The sequence below is a fragment of the Bufo bufo genome, chromosome 4, assembly GCF_905171765.1.
Source record: "Bufo bufo chromosome 4, aBufBuf1.1, whole genome shotgun sequence".
NCBI classification, from domain to species: domain Eukaryota; kingdom Metazoa; phylum Chordata; class Amphibia; order Anura; family Bufonidae; genus Bufo; species Bufo bufo.
Genome location: NC_053392.1, coordinates 148,730,795 through 148,750,025, shown reverse-complemented (window position 1 = coordinate 148,750,025; position 19,231 = coordinate 148,730,795). Strand labels below are relative to the sequence as shown.

The 19,231-nt window shown below is 50.2% G+C and overlaps 1 protein-coding gene across 1 annotated transcript in view; it reads right to left on the bottom strand.

Moving 5' to 3' along the window:
* Positions 1-19,231, bottom strand: part of HLTF (helicase like transcription factor) — a 133,701-nt gene that overhangs the window by 63,136 nt on the left and 51,334 nt on the right. Inside the window, exons 12-14 of the mRNA XM_040428034.1 lie at positions 13,154-13,249; positions 8,307-8,401; positions 7,094-7,237 (exon numbers count right to left, since the gene is read on the bottom strand). Coding sequence (XP_040283968.1) covers positions 7,094-7,237; positions 8,307-8,401; positions 13,154-13,249 — 335 coding nt within the window. The remainder of the gene's footprint in view (positions 1-7,093; positions 7,238-8,306; positions 8,402-13,153; positions 13,250-19,231) is intronic.

Sequence of the window (19,231 nt, the reverse complement as noted above, 5' to 3'; positions counted from 1 at the left end):
ATGGCCCTATGTGTCCCCTCATGTGTCCTAAACTGCACACATAACTGGCTTTGTGTGTAAAGTATTTTACTACTGTCTGAAACAATCTCTCTCCTATTGATAAAATGGCCAGCATCTGTACTCACTTTCACTATGAATGCACGGTAGCGAGCGGGCCGGTCGGCGCGTGACTGACGTCACTTAGTTACGCTCCTCCCACTTAATTCAGGAAGCAAGAGCGTGACTAAGGGACGTCAGTCACGCGCCGGCCGGCCAGCTCGCTGCAGTGCATTCGTAGTGAAAGTGAGTACAGAGGCTGGCCATTTTATCAATAGGAGAGAGCTTGTTTCAGACAGTAGTAAGGAGATTTTTTGTGAAACTCACCTGTAAAATCTTTTTCTAGTCTTTTCCATTGGGGGACACAGACCATGGGTATAGCTTAGAGGTATTAGTAGGAGGGACACTATGCAAATATAAAAGATAGCTCCTCCTCCTCAGGCTATACCCCCAGGCTCCTCCAGGAGGAACTCAGTCGTTGCAAAAGCAGTAGGAGAAGGAGACAAGAAAAATTAACGGAAGCCATCGGACCAGAGCCCATGAGGTCCAACCTCAAACAGAACTGAACTGAAAACCCCTCCTGCAACAGGCAGAATGGGTGGGAGCTGTGTCCCCCCAATGGAAAAGACGAGAAAAAGATTTTACAGGTGAGTTTCACAAAAAATCTCCTTTTCTCGTACTTTTTTCCATTGGGGGACACAGACCATGGGACGTCCCAAAGCAGTCCATGGGGTGGGAGAAATTAGCAGCACCTCCAGGAGGAACGTCTGACGGTCAAACAGGAACCACAGCCTGCAAAACCCTGCGGCCAAAGACAGCATCAGCCGAAGCCAGCGAATGCAACTGATAAAACCTCGTAAAAGTATGTAAGGACGACCACGTGGCCGCCTTACACAGCTGAGACGCAGAGGCACGATTGCGCCTTGCCCAGGAAGCTCCCACTGCCCTAGTGGAGTGAGCGGTAATCCTAGCCGGGGGAACCCTACCACGAGCGCGATAAGCCGTGGAGATAGCCGAACGGATCCATAACGCCACAGTTTTGGAGGCCGCCAGACCCTTACGAGGTCCCTCGGGAATCACAAAGAGGGAGTCTGAACGGCGGACGAAGGCGGTAGCCGTCAGATACACCTTCAGAGCCAGGACGACATCCAGGGAATGGAGAGCCCGTTCCTTGGGGTTTGCCGGAGAAGGACAAAAGGAGGGCAGGACAAGATCCTCGTTAAGGTGGAAGGGAGAGACCACCTTGGGCAAAAAGGAGGGAACCGGACGGAGCACCACCTTATCCTGGTGAAAAACCAGAAAAGGCTCCTGGCAGGAAAGTGCGGCCAGCTCCGATACCCGCCTGATGGAAGTTATGGCTACAAGGAAGACCACCTTCCAGGTGAGAAAGGTCAGGTAGACCTCCCTCAGAGGCTCGAAGGGGGCCGTCTGGAAAGCGCGCAGGACCAAATTGAGATCCCAAGGAGGCAAAGGGGGAACGTACGGAGGTACCGAATGCGCCATCCCCTGAAGAAAGGTCCTCACAGGACCCAGAAGAGCAAGGGACGCCCAGAGCCGAAACTTGACCCTTCAGGGAGCTCAGCGACAGTTCCGGACTGAAGAAACGATAGTCCGGACTGAAGAAACGATAGCACCATAGGGATGGAAAAACGAAAGGGAGGGAAACCAGAGTTCTCACAAAAGGTCAGGGAGGCCTTCCAGGTACGATAGTAAATCCGGGAGGAAGCCGGCTTCCTTGCCCTGATCATGGTTCTAACCACCGAATCCGAGAACCCCTTCTTCAGGATGGCGGTTTCAACAGCCACGCCGTTAAACGAAGAGACTGTAAATTCCGGTGGAAGAGCGGTCCCTCAGACAGCAGATCCTCTCTGTCGGGAAGAGGCCATGGGGCGTCCGTCAACATCCGAGCCACGTCCGAGAACCATGCGCAGTGAGGCCAATCTGGGCCGATGAGAACGGTCGGAATCCCTTCCGCCTCGATCTTGCGTAGAACCCTCGGCAGCAGAGGAAGCGGAGGGAAGACATAGAGGAGGCTGAAGTCCTGCCACAAAGACACCAGTGCGTCCACCCCGTACGCCTTCGGATCCCGGGCGTGAGCAAGGAACACCGGGAGCTTGTTGTTGAGCCTGAACGCCATCAAGTCCACATCCGGACGGCCCCACCTGCGGCAGACATCTTCGAATACATCCAGGTGCAGAGACCACTCGCCTGGATCCACCTTGTTGCGGCTGAGAAAGTCCGCTGTCCAGTTGTCTACTCCCGGAATGTACACCGCTGACAACACCGGAACGTGCGACTCCGCCCACAGCAGAATTCTAGCCACCTCCTGCATCACCACCCGGCTGCGGGTCCCACCCTGATGGTTGATGTAAGCCACAGCCGTGGCATTGTCCGACTGAATCCTCACCGGGCGACCCGCAAGGAGAGGAGTCCTATGGGAGAGGGAGTGGAAAATTGCCCTCAGCTCCAGAATGTTGATCGGGAGGCGAGATTCCGCCGCCGACCAAACCCCCTGAACCGTGCGGGACTGGAGAACGCCGCCCCAACCCAGGAGGCTGGCATCGGTGGTGACGATCGTCCAGGAGAACGGGAGGAAAGATCTTCCCAACCTCAGGTTCATCGGGGACAGCGACCAAAGGAGAGCTGCCCGAACCCGCTGAGACAGGCGGATGCGAGCGTCCAGACCACGAGAGGTCTTGTCCCAGAGGGAGAGGATCTCCCGTTGTAGCGAACGAGTGTGAAACTGGGCATATGGAACGGCCTCGAAAGAGGCTACCATAAGACCCAGGACCCGCATGCACTCCGGGATGGAGAGACACGGGGAGCGCTGCAGGTGTGACACCGACCCCTGGTTCTGGGAGGACTTTGAGTCTGGAAGAAACACTTTGGCGACGGAGGTATCCAAGACCATTCCCAGGAAGGAGAGCTTCTGGGAATGGAGGAGAGAGGATTTTGGGAAGTTGATCAGCCAGCCGAACTGTTCCAGAGTCTGAACAGTGATCCGGACGCTGTCCTCGGCCTGCGGAAGTGAGGGGGCCTTTATCAGGATGTCGTCCAGGTAGGGCAGTAAAGGAATGCCCCTGGTGCAAAGAAGCGCCATGAGCGGCGCTAGAATCTTGGTAAAGACCCGAGGGGCGGTCGCTAACCCGAAAGGAAGGGCGACAAACTGAAAATGCCGGCCACCAATAGTGAAGCGCAGGAATCGTTGGTGAGATTCTGCGATAGGGACATGCAGATAGGCGTCCTGGATGTCTACGGACGCGAGGAACTCCCCGGGAAGAAGAGAAACAATAACGGAGCGGAGGGATTCCATACGAAATCTCTGCACTCGCAGAAACCTGTTGAGCAGCTTCAGATCCAGGATCGGACGCACCGACCCCTCCTTCTTTGGGACCGTGAACAGGTTTGAATAAAAACCTGTGCCCTGTTCCTCTGGGGGAACTGGGGTAATAACCCCCCGGTCCAGAAGGGAATAAACTGCCATCAAGAGATCTGAGGCTCAGGCCGGATCCCCCGAAACGCGAGAAGGGAAAAAACGTTCCGGTGGACAGGACGCAAATTCTATCTTGTAACCCGACGTTACAACTTCTAGAGCCCAGGCGTCCTGAACATGAGCCCTCCAAACCTGCTGATAAGAGAGCAGGTGGCCCCCCCACCACGAGGGGTGGGGGCGACCCTTCATGCGGAAGACTGCTTGGGAGCAGCCGGGCGGGCCGACTGCGCCCTCGGGCTTGAAGGAGGGCTTCTTGCGGGAGTCTACTGCGACCCCCCTGCAGAGGAAGCCGGCGACGTTCTGCTAGAAGAGAAGCGGCGAAAGGACGGGTACCGGAAGACCTAGTCCGAAAGGGGCGCTTAGATCTAGGCTGGGGAAGATGAGTTCTCTTGCCCCCTGTAGCGGCAGAGATGAACTCATCCAGTTGAGCCCCAAAAAGTCTGGAACCCTCAAAGGGAAAGTTAGCAAGGGAACGCTTGGAAGAAGCGTCGGCGTCCCACACCTTCAACCAGATCTCTCTGCACTGAATGACCGAGAGGGCTGAAATGCGGGCAAAGAGGGAACCAATGTCCATGGAAACCTCGCAAAGAAATTTGGAAGCCTGAGACATCTGGAGAACCAAATCCAGTGCGTCAGCAGACGCATCCTGTTCTGCCAGGTCTTGGTGGTGGCGCTGCAACCACACCAAGAGGGCTCTGGCCACCCATGCCGAGGCAAAGGCAGGTCGCAGGGATGTGCCTGCCAGTGAGAAAATGGATTTGGAAAGAGAATCTAGGCGCCTGTCCACAGCGTCCTGCAGAGAGGAGCCGTCTAGAACAGGGAGGGCCGTGTTCTTGGCTAACCTGGCCACCGGGGGATCCACCTTAGGGGGAGAAGACCACTTCTCCACACTGTCAGCCGGAAAAGGCTAAAGCGTATCCATGCGTTTGGTGGCCGAGAACTTTTGATTTGGACGGTCCCAGGCCCTGGATAACACCGCGGAAAATTCCTCATGGACAGGAAATGCGACAGCCTCCGGCTTCTTGGACGGGAAAAAGGGCAAACTCCCGACTAGTAGAGGGCGGAGAGTCCCCTTGGAGATTAAAGGTGTCGCGGACAGCTGCCACCAAGTCAGCCACCATGGTGGAGAGCATAGGCGGGGAGTCCCGTTCCATGACCTCGTCCGAGCCGGACAATTCCCCTTCAGAGCTGCGCTCCCTAGGGGGAAAGAGAGTCGTCTGAACGTGCCTCTAGACAAGGGGGGAAACTGAGTCATCCGAGGATGGATGCTGCCGCCCACGCTGCCTCTTAGCGGTCGAGCGTCCTCTGCGGGAACCACTGTGAGGAGATTGAGTGGTTGGTGCCACAGGATTGGAAACTGCCATATGTTACATAAAGGACATGGCTGCCTTGGCGACTAAGGCCAAATCAGCGGCCTCGCTGGACATGGCAGAAGCCCAAGCGGAAACCGCAGGCTCCGCAGGAACAGGGGGAGGGCTGGGCTGGGAAAACGAAGGAGGAGAAGGATGATCCTGTCCAGGAGCAGGGCAGGAGGCACACCAGAGACCGACAGTGGAAGAAGACACTCCTTACAGGACCCAATTGTGGTCCTAGAAGAGGTCTTGGAAGACTTGAGGGGGGCCCCAGGCTTAGGCATGATGGCAACCAGAACAAATTAAAAGAGTCCTACCACCTAGGCAACAGCACCGACCGGAGGAGCAGGGAGCAGCCACGCGAGTGAGGAGCTTCTCAACAAGCTGTGGCAGACGGAAGAGCGAAGCGCGGAAGCTCCGCCCCCACGATGCGCCACACCGCCCCCATAGAAGCGCGAAAGAAGCGCGCGCTTTATGAAAATAAATGTCCCCTGGCGCCAAACGGCATAGCGGGGGTTAATGAAGGGAGACGCGGCCCCGAAGAAAGCAGGAGGCCCGCTGCCGGCGGATGCTGCTGCGAGTGGTAGGAGGGAGGACGCACCGGCGCCAGGCTGACCGTGCCACCCATAGAAGCCACAGCTGCCCCCAGCAGGGAGAGTCCCAAAAGTCCAGTGTAGTGCCTCCAGATACCCCCCCCCCCCCCCGACAGAAAGACATCCAGTCCCTATTCACCAGGCGGCCCAATAGTATCCCTCCTACTAATACCTCTAAGCTATACCCATGGTCTGTGTCCCCCAATGGAAAAAAGTACGAGAAAAAATACTTTACACACAAAGCCAGTTATGTGCGCGGGGCCCCTTCACATATAATCGCCGCATTTTCAGGTTGGCCAAATCGCCATATCGCATTTGGCAATTCGATTATTTTTTCGATATATCGTGCAGTGTAATTATATATATATATATATATATATATATATATATATATATATATATATATATATATATATATATCACATAACGGGTAGCATTTAGTGTTAGGTTCCCGTCTTACAGAGATCACCTTGACGTGTGGCAGACTGGCCCAAATAATTTAGTACAAAATGTATTTGCCAAAAATCTCAAATTTACAAAATAAGCGTAGCATTCGCACCAAAATATTTTCTATAATTATGGCATTATTGTACTTTATTTGTTTTGCAGTGTGCTATTACATTGCGTTTTTTTTATTGTGACACAGTGAGAGGTTTGGTCTGAGAAAACAGGTATTTTCCTCCCAGCATGTGCTGCTGGGCTGATTTACAGCCAGCTGAGGTCAAATACCGGACCAGATTTTAAGTGCCTCCGGGTTTTGGCAGCACCTGGCTGTCCTTAAATAGGCAGCTGGGCTCAGAAGCGAGGTCTCTGTGTTGGGATCTGAGAGCCTTGTGTCTGGATGAAGGCTTGCTACCTGATTGGTGTGGAAACAGGTTGGTGCTGCTATGGTCAAGGACTAAGGCAGAATTGCTGCATGGTGTGAATTAACACCAACACCACAAGGTGACTTTTTTTTTTTTATTATGACTGCTTGTTTTGTCACTGAACCGCTTTGATCCAAAAGAACTTGTCGTTGCCTCTATACTGCGTCTGCTAATCCTGTCTACCAGAGTGAATATACATACACACACACACCACATAATATGTCTCCCAAGAGGTCATAAAAAGACCATTGGGGACACTGACACTGTTATTTTACAATTTTTCCTTTTTATTACATTTTTTATTTTATTTTTTATATATATTTTGCAGCATATTTGTCCCCCAAAAGGTCACTGAAAGACCTTTGGTTGACACAGACTTTTTTTTTTTTTTTTGTATTTTGCACTATTTCCACTGTAACTGCGGCATCCACAGGAGCCCCAGTTACAGGGGAACCATCCTCCTGTGGGGGCTTGATCAGGGTCTACTTCCTCTGTTTGCTGCATCTGAGGAGAAGGCAGAAGCGCTGATAAACTTCTGTCTTCTCGGTTTCCCAGCTATCACCGACAGCGAGGGACCAACCTGCTCCTGCTAGCGTACAGGAGCAGGAGATGTAATCCAGCGCAGTGCAGCGCTCCGGGAACAAATACAGCTGATCCCACGGGGGCCGAAAAACAGTGGCTGTAAAAACTTGTATGAAAGACATGGATGACAATGTACACATTTTACTAGTTACCTGTATAAGCTGTACCTACCCCATAATCATGGGTCACAGTACTATAGGAGGTCAACACAACATCCTGCTGAGAAAGGGTATTAGGATCTTTGCTCCGCTCAGGTCCATAATATACATAGATCTTTAAATCCACTTCAGCTTGGACGTGCTGCTCAAACTGGTCCTAAAAGCAAGATTTATTCAGTCAATCATTAGCTTGTGTGATATCTGACAGGTTACTAAAGAACGCTTTATTAAAAATAATGATGTGATTAATGGTTGATGCCAAAGACTTACAACATGATTGTCCTGCTGTTAACCATACCTGGAAAGGTGGCCATGTACGGTATATGTGGCTGCATGAATAGAAATGACGTGAACGCCCATCTATTTCAGTTAAAGGTGACAGCATAAGTGGGGCCAAATTTGTATGTTAAATGGCTTTTCAGGAGAAACCCCTCATAGAAACATAGAATGTGTCGGCAGATAAGAACCACTTGGCCCATCTAGTCTGCCCAATATACTGAATACTATGAGTAGCCCCTGGCCCTATCTTATATGAAGGATGGCCTTATGCCTATCCCATGCATGCTTAAACTCCTCCACTGTATTAGCAGCTACCACTTCTGCAGGAAGGCTATTCCATGCATCCACTACTCTCTCAGTAAAGTAATACTTCCTGATATTACTTTTAAACCTTTGCCCCTCTAATTTAAAACTATGTCCTCTTGTAGCAGTTTTTCTTCTTTTAAATATTCTCTCCTCTTTTACCTTGTTGATTCCCTTTATGTATTTAAAAGTTTCTATCATATCCCCTCTGTCTCGTCTTTCTTCCAAGCTGTACATGTTAAGGTCCTTTAATCTTTCCTGATAAGTTTTATCCTGCAATCCATGTACCAGTTTAGTAGCTCTTCTCTGAACTCTCTCCAAAGTATCAATATCCTTCTGGAGATATGGTCTCCAGTACTGAGCACAATACTCCAAATGAGGTCTCACTAGTGCTCTGTAGAGCGGCATGAGCACCTCCCTCTTTCTACTGGTAATTCCTCTCCCTATACACCCAAGCATTCCCTCATAGTAATATATTTAGGTTCTGTTCACCCTCACATCATGGCTTCTGGCAGATGCCAGCTAATCCATAAAGTACTCACTGGCTTTAATTAGGAGCACACTGCAGACCACATCAGGCCCAGCGTGTGCAGATTTCATACATCTGTAGTTCAAAACCAGCCAAATAATTAGAATATACATACAATCCAGTTACTCATCACCGAGAGGGGACAAATGATCAGTGTTGGTCTAGGAAGTTTACGATCACATTTGGAATGACTCTGCACTGTCGTTTTATCTGGGGGGAAAAAAGAAAAATTATACTGCAGACACCATGTTAAATACATAGAAAATGTAGAAATTCTATAAAACAGCCCCAAGATCACACATTTTATCTGCAGGAGCAATGTAAAATACTAACGTTTGTAACATATTTTAACAAGAAAAGTTTGTTACATAATGTCCTGAGAAGTGCCCCTTGGGGTTTGTGTTGCTATTTGCAATGTCAACATGAAGTCTACATTGTAGCTGATCAGGCAGGGGCATTATTCTTTACTCAATGCTACTGCCCGCGAGCCGTGGTACTGTTCGTACTACTGCATAAACAGCAGGAATACCAGTTTACATTTCTGTCTTAATTATTGTTAGTATCACAGTAAAACATGTTTTGCATCTTTAAAGTGGTAGGCATCTTGTGTAAATCTCATGGTGCAAACTCCCAAACAGTAGAATTCCAATTTGCAATGCAACAAAATAGAGAAAACGCCAAAGAAAGGGGGGGGGGGGGTAGTAAATATGTCTGCAAGGCAATATAAATCTACGGGCGTATGCTGAAATCTTTCTGCATCTCTGATTTTACAGAGGGGCACACAGATGTTTTTCTGTTTGATTGCTTAAGAAAATAATTGTGGCATGCATTTAATTCGGAGTGTCGATGGGTCTATGATACGTGGGTGAGTGCACGTGGTATAACACTACAGGTAGCTAAGCTCACACCAGCACCACATACTACATATGTGAACCTCAAACCACTGAAGGACTCCTATTCCTACAGAATAAAAATGGAGTAGGAAGGATTGTAGACTATTAGCAGATTATATATTTGCCTTGGGATACTTTCACACTAGGGTTGGACGATATCAAAAATATTCCCACGATAACGATGGGGGCAGCCACAAGGAGACGTTCCACTGTATGGGGGCAGCCACAAGGAGACGTTCCACTGTATGGGGGCAGCCACAAGGAGACGTTCCACTGTATGGGGGCAGCCACAAGGAGACGTTATACTGTATGGGGGCAGCCACAAGGAGACGTTATACTGTATGGGGGCAGCCACAAGGAGACGTTATACTGTATGGGGGCAGCCCCCCCAGCCTCTGATCAGCCTCTCATGTGCCCCCCAGCCTCTCCCTCTTATCAGCCCCCTCTGGTAACTCAACCCCCCCCCAGTATTAATCATTGGTCCCGCCCATCATTGGTGGCAGTGGGCAGTGCGCCCCCCCTCCCTCCCCAGTTTTAATCATTGGTGGGCAGTGGCCACAGGGTCCCCCTCACCCTCCCATCATTGGTGGCAGTCGGCAGTTCCGATCGGAGTCCTAGCAGTGTAACGCTGGGGCTCTGATCGGTTACCATGGCAGCCAAGACGCTACTGAAGTCCTGGCTGCCATGGTATGTTAGTGAGCAGCATTATACTCACGTGCGCTGTGGCCGCCGGGCGCTCCTTCTTCTGTCTGTGCGGTGCATTGCTAATGATTAATACTGGGGGGGAGGGAGGGGGGGCGCACTGCCCACTGCCACCAATGCAGAGACTGAAGAACATTCCCGGCACCCGACCTCTGACAGGACGCTGTGATCTGCGCAATTAACCCCTCAGGTGCCACACCTGAAGGGTTAATTGCGCGGATCACAGCGTCCTCTCAGAGATCGGGTGCCGGGAATGAGAGTCACAGAATACCTTCCCCCACGCCGAACTGCTAAGAGCGCCACCGCAAGCGGCCAGCAGGTACCGGGGACATTTGCACGAGTACAAGTACTCTGCAAATGTCCAGTATCTGTTCATGTTGGGGCGGACGCAGATTTAGAAGCGGTCAGCGCACATGACCGCTTCTATGACGTCACAAAATACCGCGGTAATTAGGAAACAGCGATATCGCTGTTTTTTTAATACCGCTGTATATCGTGATACCGGTATACCGGTATATCGCCCAACCCCATTTCACACTAGCGTTTCTATTTTCCAGTATTGAGATCCGTCTTAGGGGCTCAATACCGGAAAAGAAACGCTTCAGTTTTGTCCCTATTCATTTCAATGGGGACAACACGGAACTGAACAGAACGGAATGCACCAAAATGCATTCCGTTTGGTTTCGCTCCCATACCGGAGAGCAAACGGCAGCATGCTGTGGTTTTTAGATGGATCAGTTTTCTCTGACACAATAGAAAAAGGATCCGTCCCCCATTGACTTTCAATGGAGCTCATGACGGATCTGTCTTGGCTATGTGAAAGATAATACGACCGGATCCGTTCATAACTGATGCAGATGGTTGAATTATCAGCAACGGAAGCGTTTTTGCTGAACCCGGCCAGATCCACCAAAAATGCTAGTGTGAAAGTGGCCTTACATAACAAGCCATCTCTGTAGTGATCATACATATGTACATGCACCATTAGATGATTTATATACATAAACCTGTTTCAAATTAAATGATATCACAGACCTACAACCCACTTATTTTATTTATACAGGGTGGCCCACGAAAAAGTAGACCGCCACCAAAATCTAAATCAAACTGCCTAATAGTAAATCTGTCTTAGTTGTCCATAGCTACCAATCAGAGCTCAGCTTTCATTTCCTACAGGGCTCCGAAAAAATGAAAGCCGAGCTCTGATTGGTTGCTATGGACAACTAAAACAGATTGACTATTAGGCAGTTCGATTCGGAGATATTGGAGGTGGAGATATTTTTCATGGACAGCCCTGTATAATGCCAACAAATTCTGCGGTCACACTGGTACTGGTCATTACAGCTCACAATCTAAATTCTAACCCTATTTTTGAAACGTGGGAGAAAAGGTGACACCAAGAGGAAAACCGTGCAAACAAAGGTAGAACATACAAACGTTATGCAGATGCTGCCCTTGGTCATATTCAACATATTCACCAGTGAGCCCCTTTACACCAAGAAAGGCACACAATTTTTTTTTCTTGAAAAGGGTTATCCACTAAAATTATATTGATGACCTTTGCTTAGGATAGGATGAGATGATAAAATAAACTCCAGCGAGATTTGCTTAGGTGTTGTTGGTATTTATTGTAATGCGGCAAAGTAACACTTTGTGTGACGTTTCGGCACAATTGCCTTTTTCAAACTGTGTAAGTACAGAAAAATACAGAAAAATTACAATCAGTGATTACATAGAAACATAGAATGTGCCGGCAGATAAGAACCATTTGGCCCATCTAGTCTGCCCAATATATCTGAATCCTATTAATAGTCCCTGGCCCTATCTTATATGAAGGATAGCCTTATGCCTATCCCATACATGCTTAAACTCCTTCACTGTATTTGCAGCTACCACTTCTGCAGGAAGGCTATTCCATGCATCCACTACTCTCTCAGTAAAGTAATACTTCCTGATATTACTTTTAAACCTTTGCCCCTCTAATTTAAAACTGTGTCCTCTTGTGGTAGTTTTTCTTCTTTTAAATATTCTCTCCTCCTTTACCGAGTTGATTCCCTTTATGTATTTAAAAGTTTCTATCATATCCCCTCTGTCTCTTCTTTCTTCCAAGCTATACATGTTAAGGTCCTTTAACCTTTCCTGGTAAGTTTTATTTTGATTACAACAAAATGACCTGATTACAGATCGTGAATGTACATACATATATATTTATATATAAATGAATATAAACGAGGTGAGTATCAAAAAAAGGGGGGAAGTCTCAGGGTCTTGTTAAGAGGTCCAGATGTAGGCTGAAGAACAACTTCTTGAGGAGCATAGTTAAGGAAAACAACATGTCATATACCACAGATATAGCACTTTGAATCATATAATACAACCGGAAATGAAAGACTGATACAGAGGTCCACAAACATATGTATGTACATTCACGATCTGTAATCATGTCATTTTGTTGTAATCACTGATTGTAATTTTTCTGTACTTACACAGTTTGAAAAAGGCAATTGTGCCGAAACGTCACACAAAGTGTTACTTTGCCGCATTACAATAAATACCAACAACACCTAAGCAAATCTCACTGGAGTTTATTTTATCATATACACGGGGTGGGATCCCGACTCCATGCTTCATCACCAAGTGTGCCACACTGGTCTACTACTTCTATGCTTAGGATAGGTCATCAATATCAAATCAAAAGGGGTCACCTGCCGATCAGCTGTCAGGAAAGGCCAGGTGCTCCACGAGCGCCACAGTCTCTTCCTAGACCTGGATTTCACCGTACCTTGGTCACATGGCCAAGTTGCAGATCAGCCCCCAATTAAAAGCACAGCCACTATACTATGTACAGGGCTGTGATTGGTGAGCTGTAAGGAGCTGGTCACACTCACTAGAGTGCAGTGGCTCCGTGGAAAAGCTGATCAGCAGGGGTGCCAGGACTCGAACCACCGCTGATGTGATAGCTCATCATTATTATTTCCTGGATAACCCCTTTAAAACAAACATCGGGTCTAAACTTCTGTAGACATTTCAGTAATGCTTCTTTCCATTAAATGGATTGTCCTTTACAACTTATTCCCTAGCCACAGCATGTGTCTGATCGGAGGGGCTATGACCACTGGGGCCCCACACTGATCACTAGAATGGGGGCCCATGTTCCCCCATTAGAATGAAGCGGCCGATATGCATGCTCTGTGTATGCTATATTTCATAATTCACATACACTTTCAGCTAATATCTTTTTCAAGCCAACAAAAAAAAAAATTACACAAGGCCACTATAATGTCCACCCAGACTTCTTTTTTAGAATCATTCATCATATCATAGGAGACTGATCTTCACATGACGTGCTGCCTCTTACAATACAAACCTATGATTTTCCCCTTAGATTTTTTCTTCCCTCCGGAGGATGCACCAGATAGAGCCATAGCAAACTGATCATCATCAAGACTGCAAGCCGGAGAAGCTAAATAACAAAAACAGTAAATGTTACTTCCTGCAAATGGCTCTACAGCAAACTAAATAAAAATGCAGTTAAAGAGGTTTTCTGCGATTTTTTTTTTAAAGGCGTTGTCCGAATTATATAAATATATGCCCATGTGCCTTATAACCTATCTAATAATACTTTTGTAATGTAGTCTTTTTTTATCAAAAATATCTTGTTTCTGTGGCGCTGATGCGGGTCAAGTGACCCGTGATGTCATCCACCAGGCTCCCTGTGGTGACGTTTTGTGTACAGGCTTTATCCCTGCCTTAGGTAGTGGCACGGCTCTGTACACAAAACGTCAGAGCCTGTGTGCCCGTCCCTCTCTCTCTGATCTGGCTGCCGGCCGGCTCCTGCGAGGGATCACGCATGCACAATCCTTACCAGTGCTGGCAGCCCTGTGTAAACAGCGCCTTGACCCACTGGCGATCGAACTCCAAAGCCACCCCCCACGACCACAAACAAGTAAATCCACGCCCAGTAACGTAGCTATCAGGGAAAGCAGCTGCTTCGGGGCAGAGCTCAGAAGGGGCCCGGGAGCAGTCACTGTACTTCGTCACCCCGGGCCCCTGTCAGAGAGGCTGACTTCTCCTGCACCAGGTCCACAGTCCTGCACTTGCACCTCTGTCACTGACCTGACATCAGTGACATTGCTCCGCCTCTCCCCTCCTCAGTTCTGATGATGGACAGTGACCAGCATCAGCACGGTTCAATGTGGGCGGGGCTATACTAGCCCCTCCCCCTTTGCTACCCGCGATTCCTGCTGCCTGAACCTTCCATGCCCAGCATGCTGAACATCAGTTGGATTGCCACAACTGTGCCAGTGATGCGAGTGGCAGGGGTACTGCGGTTATATTTCCAAGACTGTCCTCATGTCTCTGCACATGTGACCTGCAGTACAGTAGGAAAGCTGGGTGACATTACATCATGAGATGTCATCCAGCTTCCCTGCTATCCTGCATGGCACAAGTGCAGAGGTATTAGAGTATGGGGGAGAGGCACAGCAGGAAAGCTGGGTGTCTATATGTGTGTATTGTATATGTGCGTGTTCATGTATGTGAAGAGTGCGTGTATGAATGCATCCATGTATGTGAAAAGTGCGTGTATGAGTGCGTCCATGTATGTGGAGAGTGTGTGTACGAGTATCCATTTAATTGGAGAGTGCATGTATAAGTGCATCCATGCGTGTGGAGAGTGCGTGTATGACTGCGTCCATGCATGTGGAGATTGCGTGTATGAGTGCATCCATGTATGGGGAGACTGCGTCCATGCATGTGGAGATTGCGTGTATGAGTGCATCCATGTATGGGGAGAGTGCATCCATGTATGGGAAGAGTGCATCCATGTATGGGAAGAGTGCATCCATGTATGGGAAGAGTGCATCCATGTATGGGAAGAGTGCATCCATGTATGGGAAGAGTGCATCCATGTATGGGAAGAGTGCATCCATGTATGGGAAGAGTGCATCCATGTATGGGAAGAGTGCATCCATGTATGGGAAGAGTTCATCCATGTATGGGAAGAGTGCATCCATGTATGGGAAGAGTGCATCCATGTATGGGAAGAGTGCATCCATGTATGGGAAGAGTGCATCCATGTATGGGAAGAGTGCATCCATGTATGGGAAGAGTGCGTGTATGAGTGCGTCCATGTATGTGGAGAGTGTGTGTACGAGTGTCCATTTAATTGGAGAGTGCATGTATAAGTGCATCCATGCGTGCGGAGAGTGCATGTATGACTGCGTCCATGCATGTGGAGATTGCGTGTATGACTGCATCCATGTATGGGGAGAGTGCATCCATGTATGGGGAGAGTGCATCCATGTATGGGGAGAGTGCGTGTATGACTGCATCCATGGCTGTAGTATGAAAGGTACAGGGGCTAAAATACTTGTGGATATGTAGAGGTAAATCAGACATGTCTATTACAATTGCAGCGCAGATTTTAAAGGGGTTGAGTTGAATATAAACTCAGTCAGCAACTGTAAATGTTAAAAATAAAGTCGTGCTAAAAATGACAGGCAAATAAATACAGTAAATAAAAAGTCACAAAATAGCCATTTGCGAGGGGTTTGCACAGGAGGAGGGGGTTTGTAAAGAAGTGTGTAAGTGTGTGTGGGGGCCCCGTACAAAAAATTTGCTGTGGGGCACTGTCAGTAAAGCCGAATGCACACGGCCGTGAGGGGTCCGTGGTAACCCGGCCTGGATTCCTGCTGAGAGCAGGAGCGCACGGCGTCATTGGTTGCTATGACGCCGTGCGCTTCATGCCGCCGCTGCACTACAGTAATACACTCGTATACGCCGTGCGCTTCTGCTCTCAGCAGGAATCCAGGCCAGGTTACCACAGACCGTTCACGGCCGTGTGCATTCGGCTTAATTCAAATACATAATATATCTGCCTACACTTGCTAACATCAGCGTTCGAGGCTGCGTTTGGAGCCTCTGTTGTAGATTCTGTCTAAAGACTGGACAAAAAAGCCTTGTATGCAGCACTTTTTTGGTCTGGTTAAAAGACGGGCTCGTGAATGGAAACTGAACGGACTCATCATAGTAAGCGGGTCTGTTCAGCTTCTTCCCTGTCAGGCCAGGTTCACATCATATTTTTGATATATATTTAAAGGGGTTCTGCAGTTTGTTTAAACTGAGTCTCTATCCTCTGGATAGATCATCAGCATCTAATGGGCGGGGGTCTGACACCCAGGACCCCCGCCCATCACGTGTTTGAGAAGGCAGAGGCGCTCCAGGAGCGTCGCTGCCTTCTCAAACAACTGATCGGCGGGGGTCCCGAGTGTCAGACCCCTGCCGGTCAGATGCAGCTGATTTATCCAGAGGATAGATCCTCAGTTTAAACAAACAAAGCATCAGGGGACACAGCACCATGGTATATGCCCAGCTGACACTAGAAACAAAAAAAAGTGTTGGCTCCACCCAGATGGGCTATATCCCTCTGCCAGAGCTGAGAGAAACTCAAGAAGGGAGGGATCTGTGTCCCCCAATGCCTACTACGAGAAAAGGATTTTACAGCGAGTACAAAAAAATAAAATTTTCTCGTGCATGGCATTGGGGGACACAGCACCATGGGACGTCACAAAGCAGTCCCCGGGGAGGGAAGAAAAAAGGCGTCATGCAAACAATCTAAAGCACAGATGCCTGCAGAACCTTGCGTCCCAGACTGGCGTCAGCAGAGGCCAAGGAATGAATATGGTAGAACTTAGAAAAAGTGTGAACCGATGCCCAGGTGGCGGCCCGGCAGACCTGGGAAGCTGAGGCCTGATGACGCACCGCCCAAGAAGCCCCAACCGCCCTAGTCGAAGGTGCAGTCAACCTGGAATGTGCGGTCAACCTAGGCCTCCTTGACGGCAGACCGAACCCAGCGAGAAATGGTGGCCTTGGAGGCAGGCAAACCTTTACGAGGGCCCGCCGGGACCACAAAAAGAGAGTCCGAACGACGGAAGGGTTCCGTGAGGCGAAGAGCCCGAACCACATCCAGGCAATGGAGGGATTTCTCCCGAGAGTGAGAAGGTTTGGGGCAGAAGGAAGGAAGGACAATCTCCTCATTAATATGAAACGAGGAAACCACCTTCGGGAGAAAGGAGGGAACAGGACGCAATATCACCTTGTCCTGATGAAACACCAGGAAAGGCGAACAGCAAGAAAGCTCCGCAAGTTCGGAAACCCGGCGGATGGAGGTGACAGCCACGAGGAAGGCCACCCTAAACAAGGCAAACGAAAGAGATCTCTGCCAAGGGCTCGAAGGGTGATGACTAAAGGGCGTCCAGGACGAGATTCAGGTCCCACGGCTCCACCGGAAAGCGAAAGGGAGGGGCTCGGCGAGCAAGTCCTAACCTGGGCCCGCGAGGCCACAGGACGCTGGAAAAGGACCGAGAGGGCCGAAATCTGCCCCCGGAGAGAAGCCAGGCGAAGACCTTTATCAAACCCGGCCTGAAGGAAAGCCAGAATGTTAGGGACAGAGAAACGGAGAGGGCGTTCGTCCGGATGACCGAAGTCCGAGATACCACGATGAAGCATCGTCCGGATGACCGAGTCCGAGATACCACGGGACTTCAGGATCGCGGTCTCAACAGCCACGCCGTCAAACGAAGCTGAGGTAAATTCGGGTGGAACAGAGGGCCCTGGGAAAGGAGATCGTGGCGCGGAGGAAGCCGCCACGGGACGTCGGCGAGCAGAAACACCAGATCCGCGTACCACGCCCTGCGGGGCCAATCCGGAGCCACCAGGATCGCCGGGACTCTGGCTGCCTTGAGACGCTTGAGCACTCTTGAGCACTCAGGGAAGGAGAGGAATGGGGGGAAAAAGATACAGAAGGTCGAACTGAGACCAAGGCAGAACCAGGGCGTCGACCGCGAGAGCCTGAGTGTCCCTGGACCGCGCAACATAGCACGGGAGCCTGCGGTTGAGGCGCGACACGAAGAGATCCACGTCCGGAGTTCCCCAACGGTGAAAAAGTTGGAGGAACACTTCCTGGTGGAGAGACCATTCGCCCGGGTCGACCAGCTGTTGACTGAGGAAGTCTGCCACCCAATTGTCGACCCCTGGAATGGAATGTGCACGGCGGAGAGGACGGGGACGTGCTTCTCCGCCCACCGCAGGATACGGGAGGCTTCCTGTAGGGCCATCACACACCTGGAGCCCCCTTGGTGGTTCAGATAGGCCACCGTGGTGGAATTGTCCGTCTGAATCCGGATCGGGAGACCCCGGAGACGGGGAGTCCAGTGAGACAGTGCCAGAAAAATCACCCTGAATTCGAGGACATTGATCTGCAGGGAAGACTCCTGAACAGACCAGAGACCCTGGACAGTGAGGGACTCGAAGACCGCCCCCCAACCCGAGAGGTTGGCATCTGTGGTGATCAACCGCCAACGCGGGGGAAGGAAAGACCGGCCCAGGGACACCGTCCGAGGATTCAGCCACCAGGAGAGATCCTGGCAAAGCTCGGGAGGGAGGCGGGTCCGGCGATTGAGGCCTGCCGGGGACTTGTCCCACCTAGATAGGATGAACAACTGAAGGTCCCGGGAGTGGAATTGGGAATAGGGAATGGCCTTGAAGGAGGCCACCATCCTGCCCAGGACGTGCATACACATCCTGATGGTCAAGGGAGATAGGTCGCAGAGACGAGCCACCCCCGCCTGAAGAGAGGCAATCTTCTCTGGGGGAAGGAACACCCGCCCGAGGAGAGTATCGAAAATCATGCCCAGAAAGGGCATCCTCCGACATGGGACGAGAGAGGACTTGGAGTGGTTGATGAGCCACCCGAATTGGGCAATAGCCGAGAGGGTGATGCGTAGGCTGGACAGGTTGTCCTCCAAGGACTGAGCTCGGATCAGAAGGTCGTCCAGGTAAGGAACTAATGCGACCCCCCTGGCACAGAGAAGTGCCACGAGAGGCGCTAGCACCTTTGTGAAAACCCTCGGGGCAGAGGCCAGGCCGAAGGGTAGGGCGACGAACTGAAAATGAAGAGAACCCACCGGGAAGCGAAGGAACCTTTGATGGGAGAGGGCAATGGGGACGTGGAGATAAGTGTCCTGAATGTCTATGGACGACAGGAACTCGTCCGCCTCCAAGGAGGCGATCACCGACCGGAGGGACTCCATGCGAAAATGACGGACACGGACTAAGTGATTGAGCTCCTTCAGGTCCAGGATTGGGCGGAGCGAACCGTCCTTCTTGGGAACCGTAAACAGGTTCGAGTAGAACCCTTGAAAGCATTCTGATTCCGGAACCGGAACGATGACCCAGAGAGAGTGAAGGGAACGAATGGCCCGAAAAAACTCATCTGCCCTGGCGGGGGACTTGGGGCGCGACGTCAGGAAGAACCGCCCCCGACGCAAGATCGGAAAATTCGATCTTGTATCCGGAGGATACTACCTCCAGAACCCAAGTGTCCTCCATACTTGCTTGCCAGATATCCTAAAAGGCGAGCAAGCGCGCCCTCACCTTGACCAGA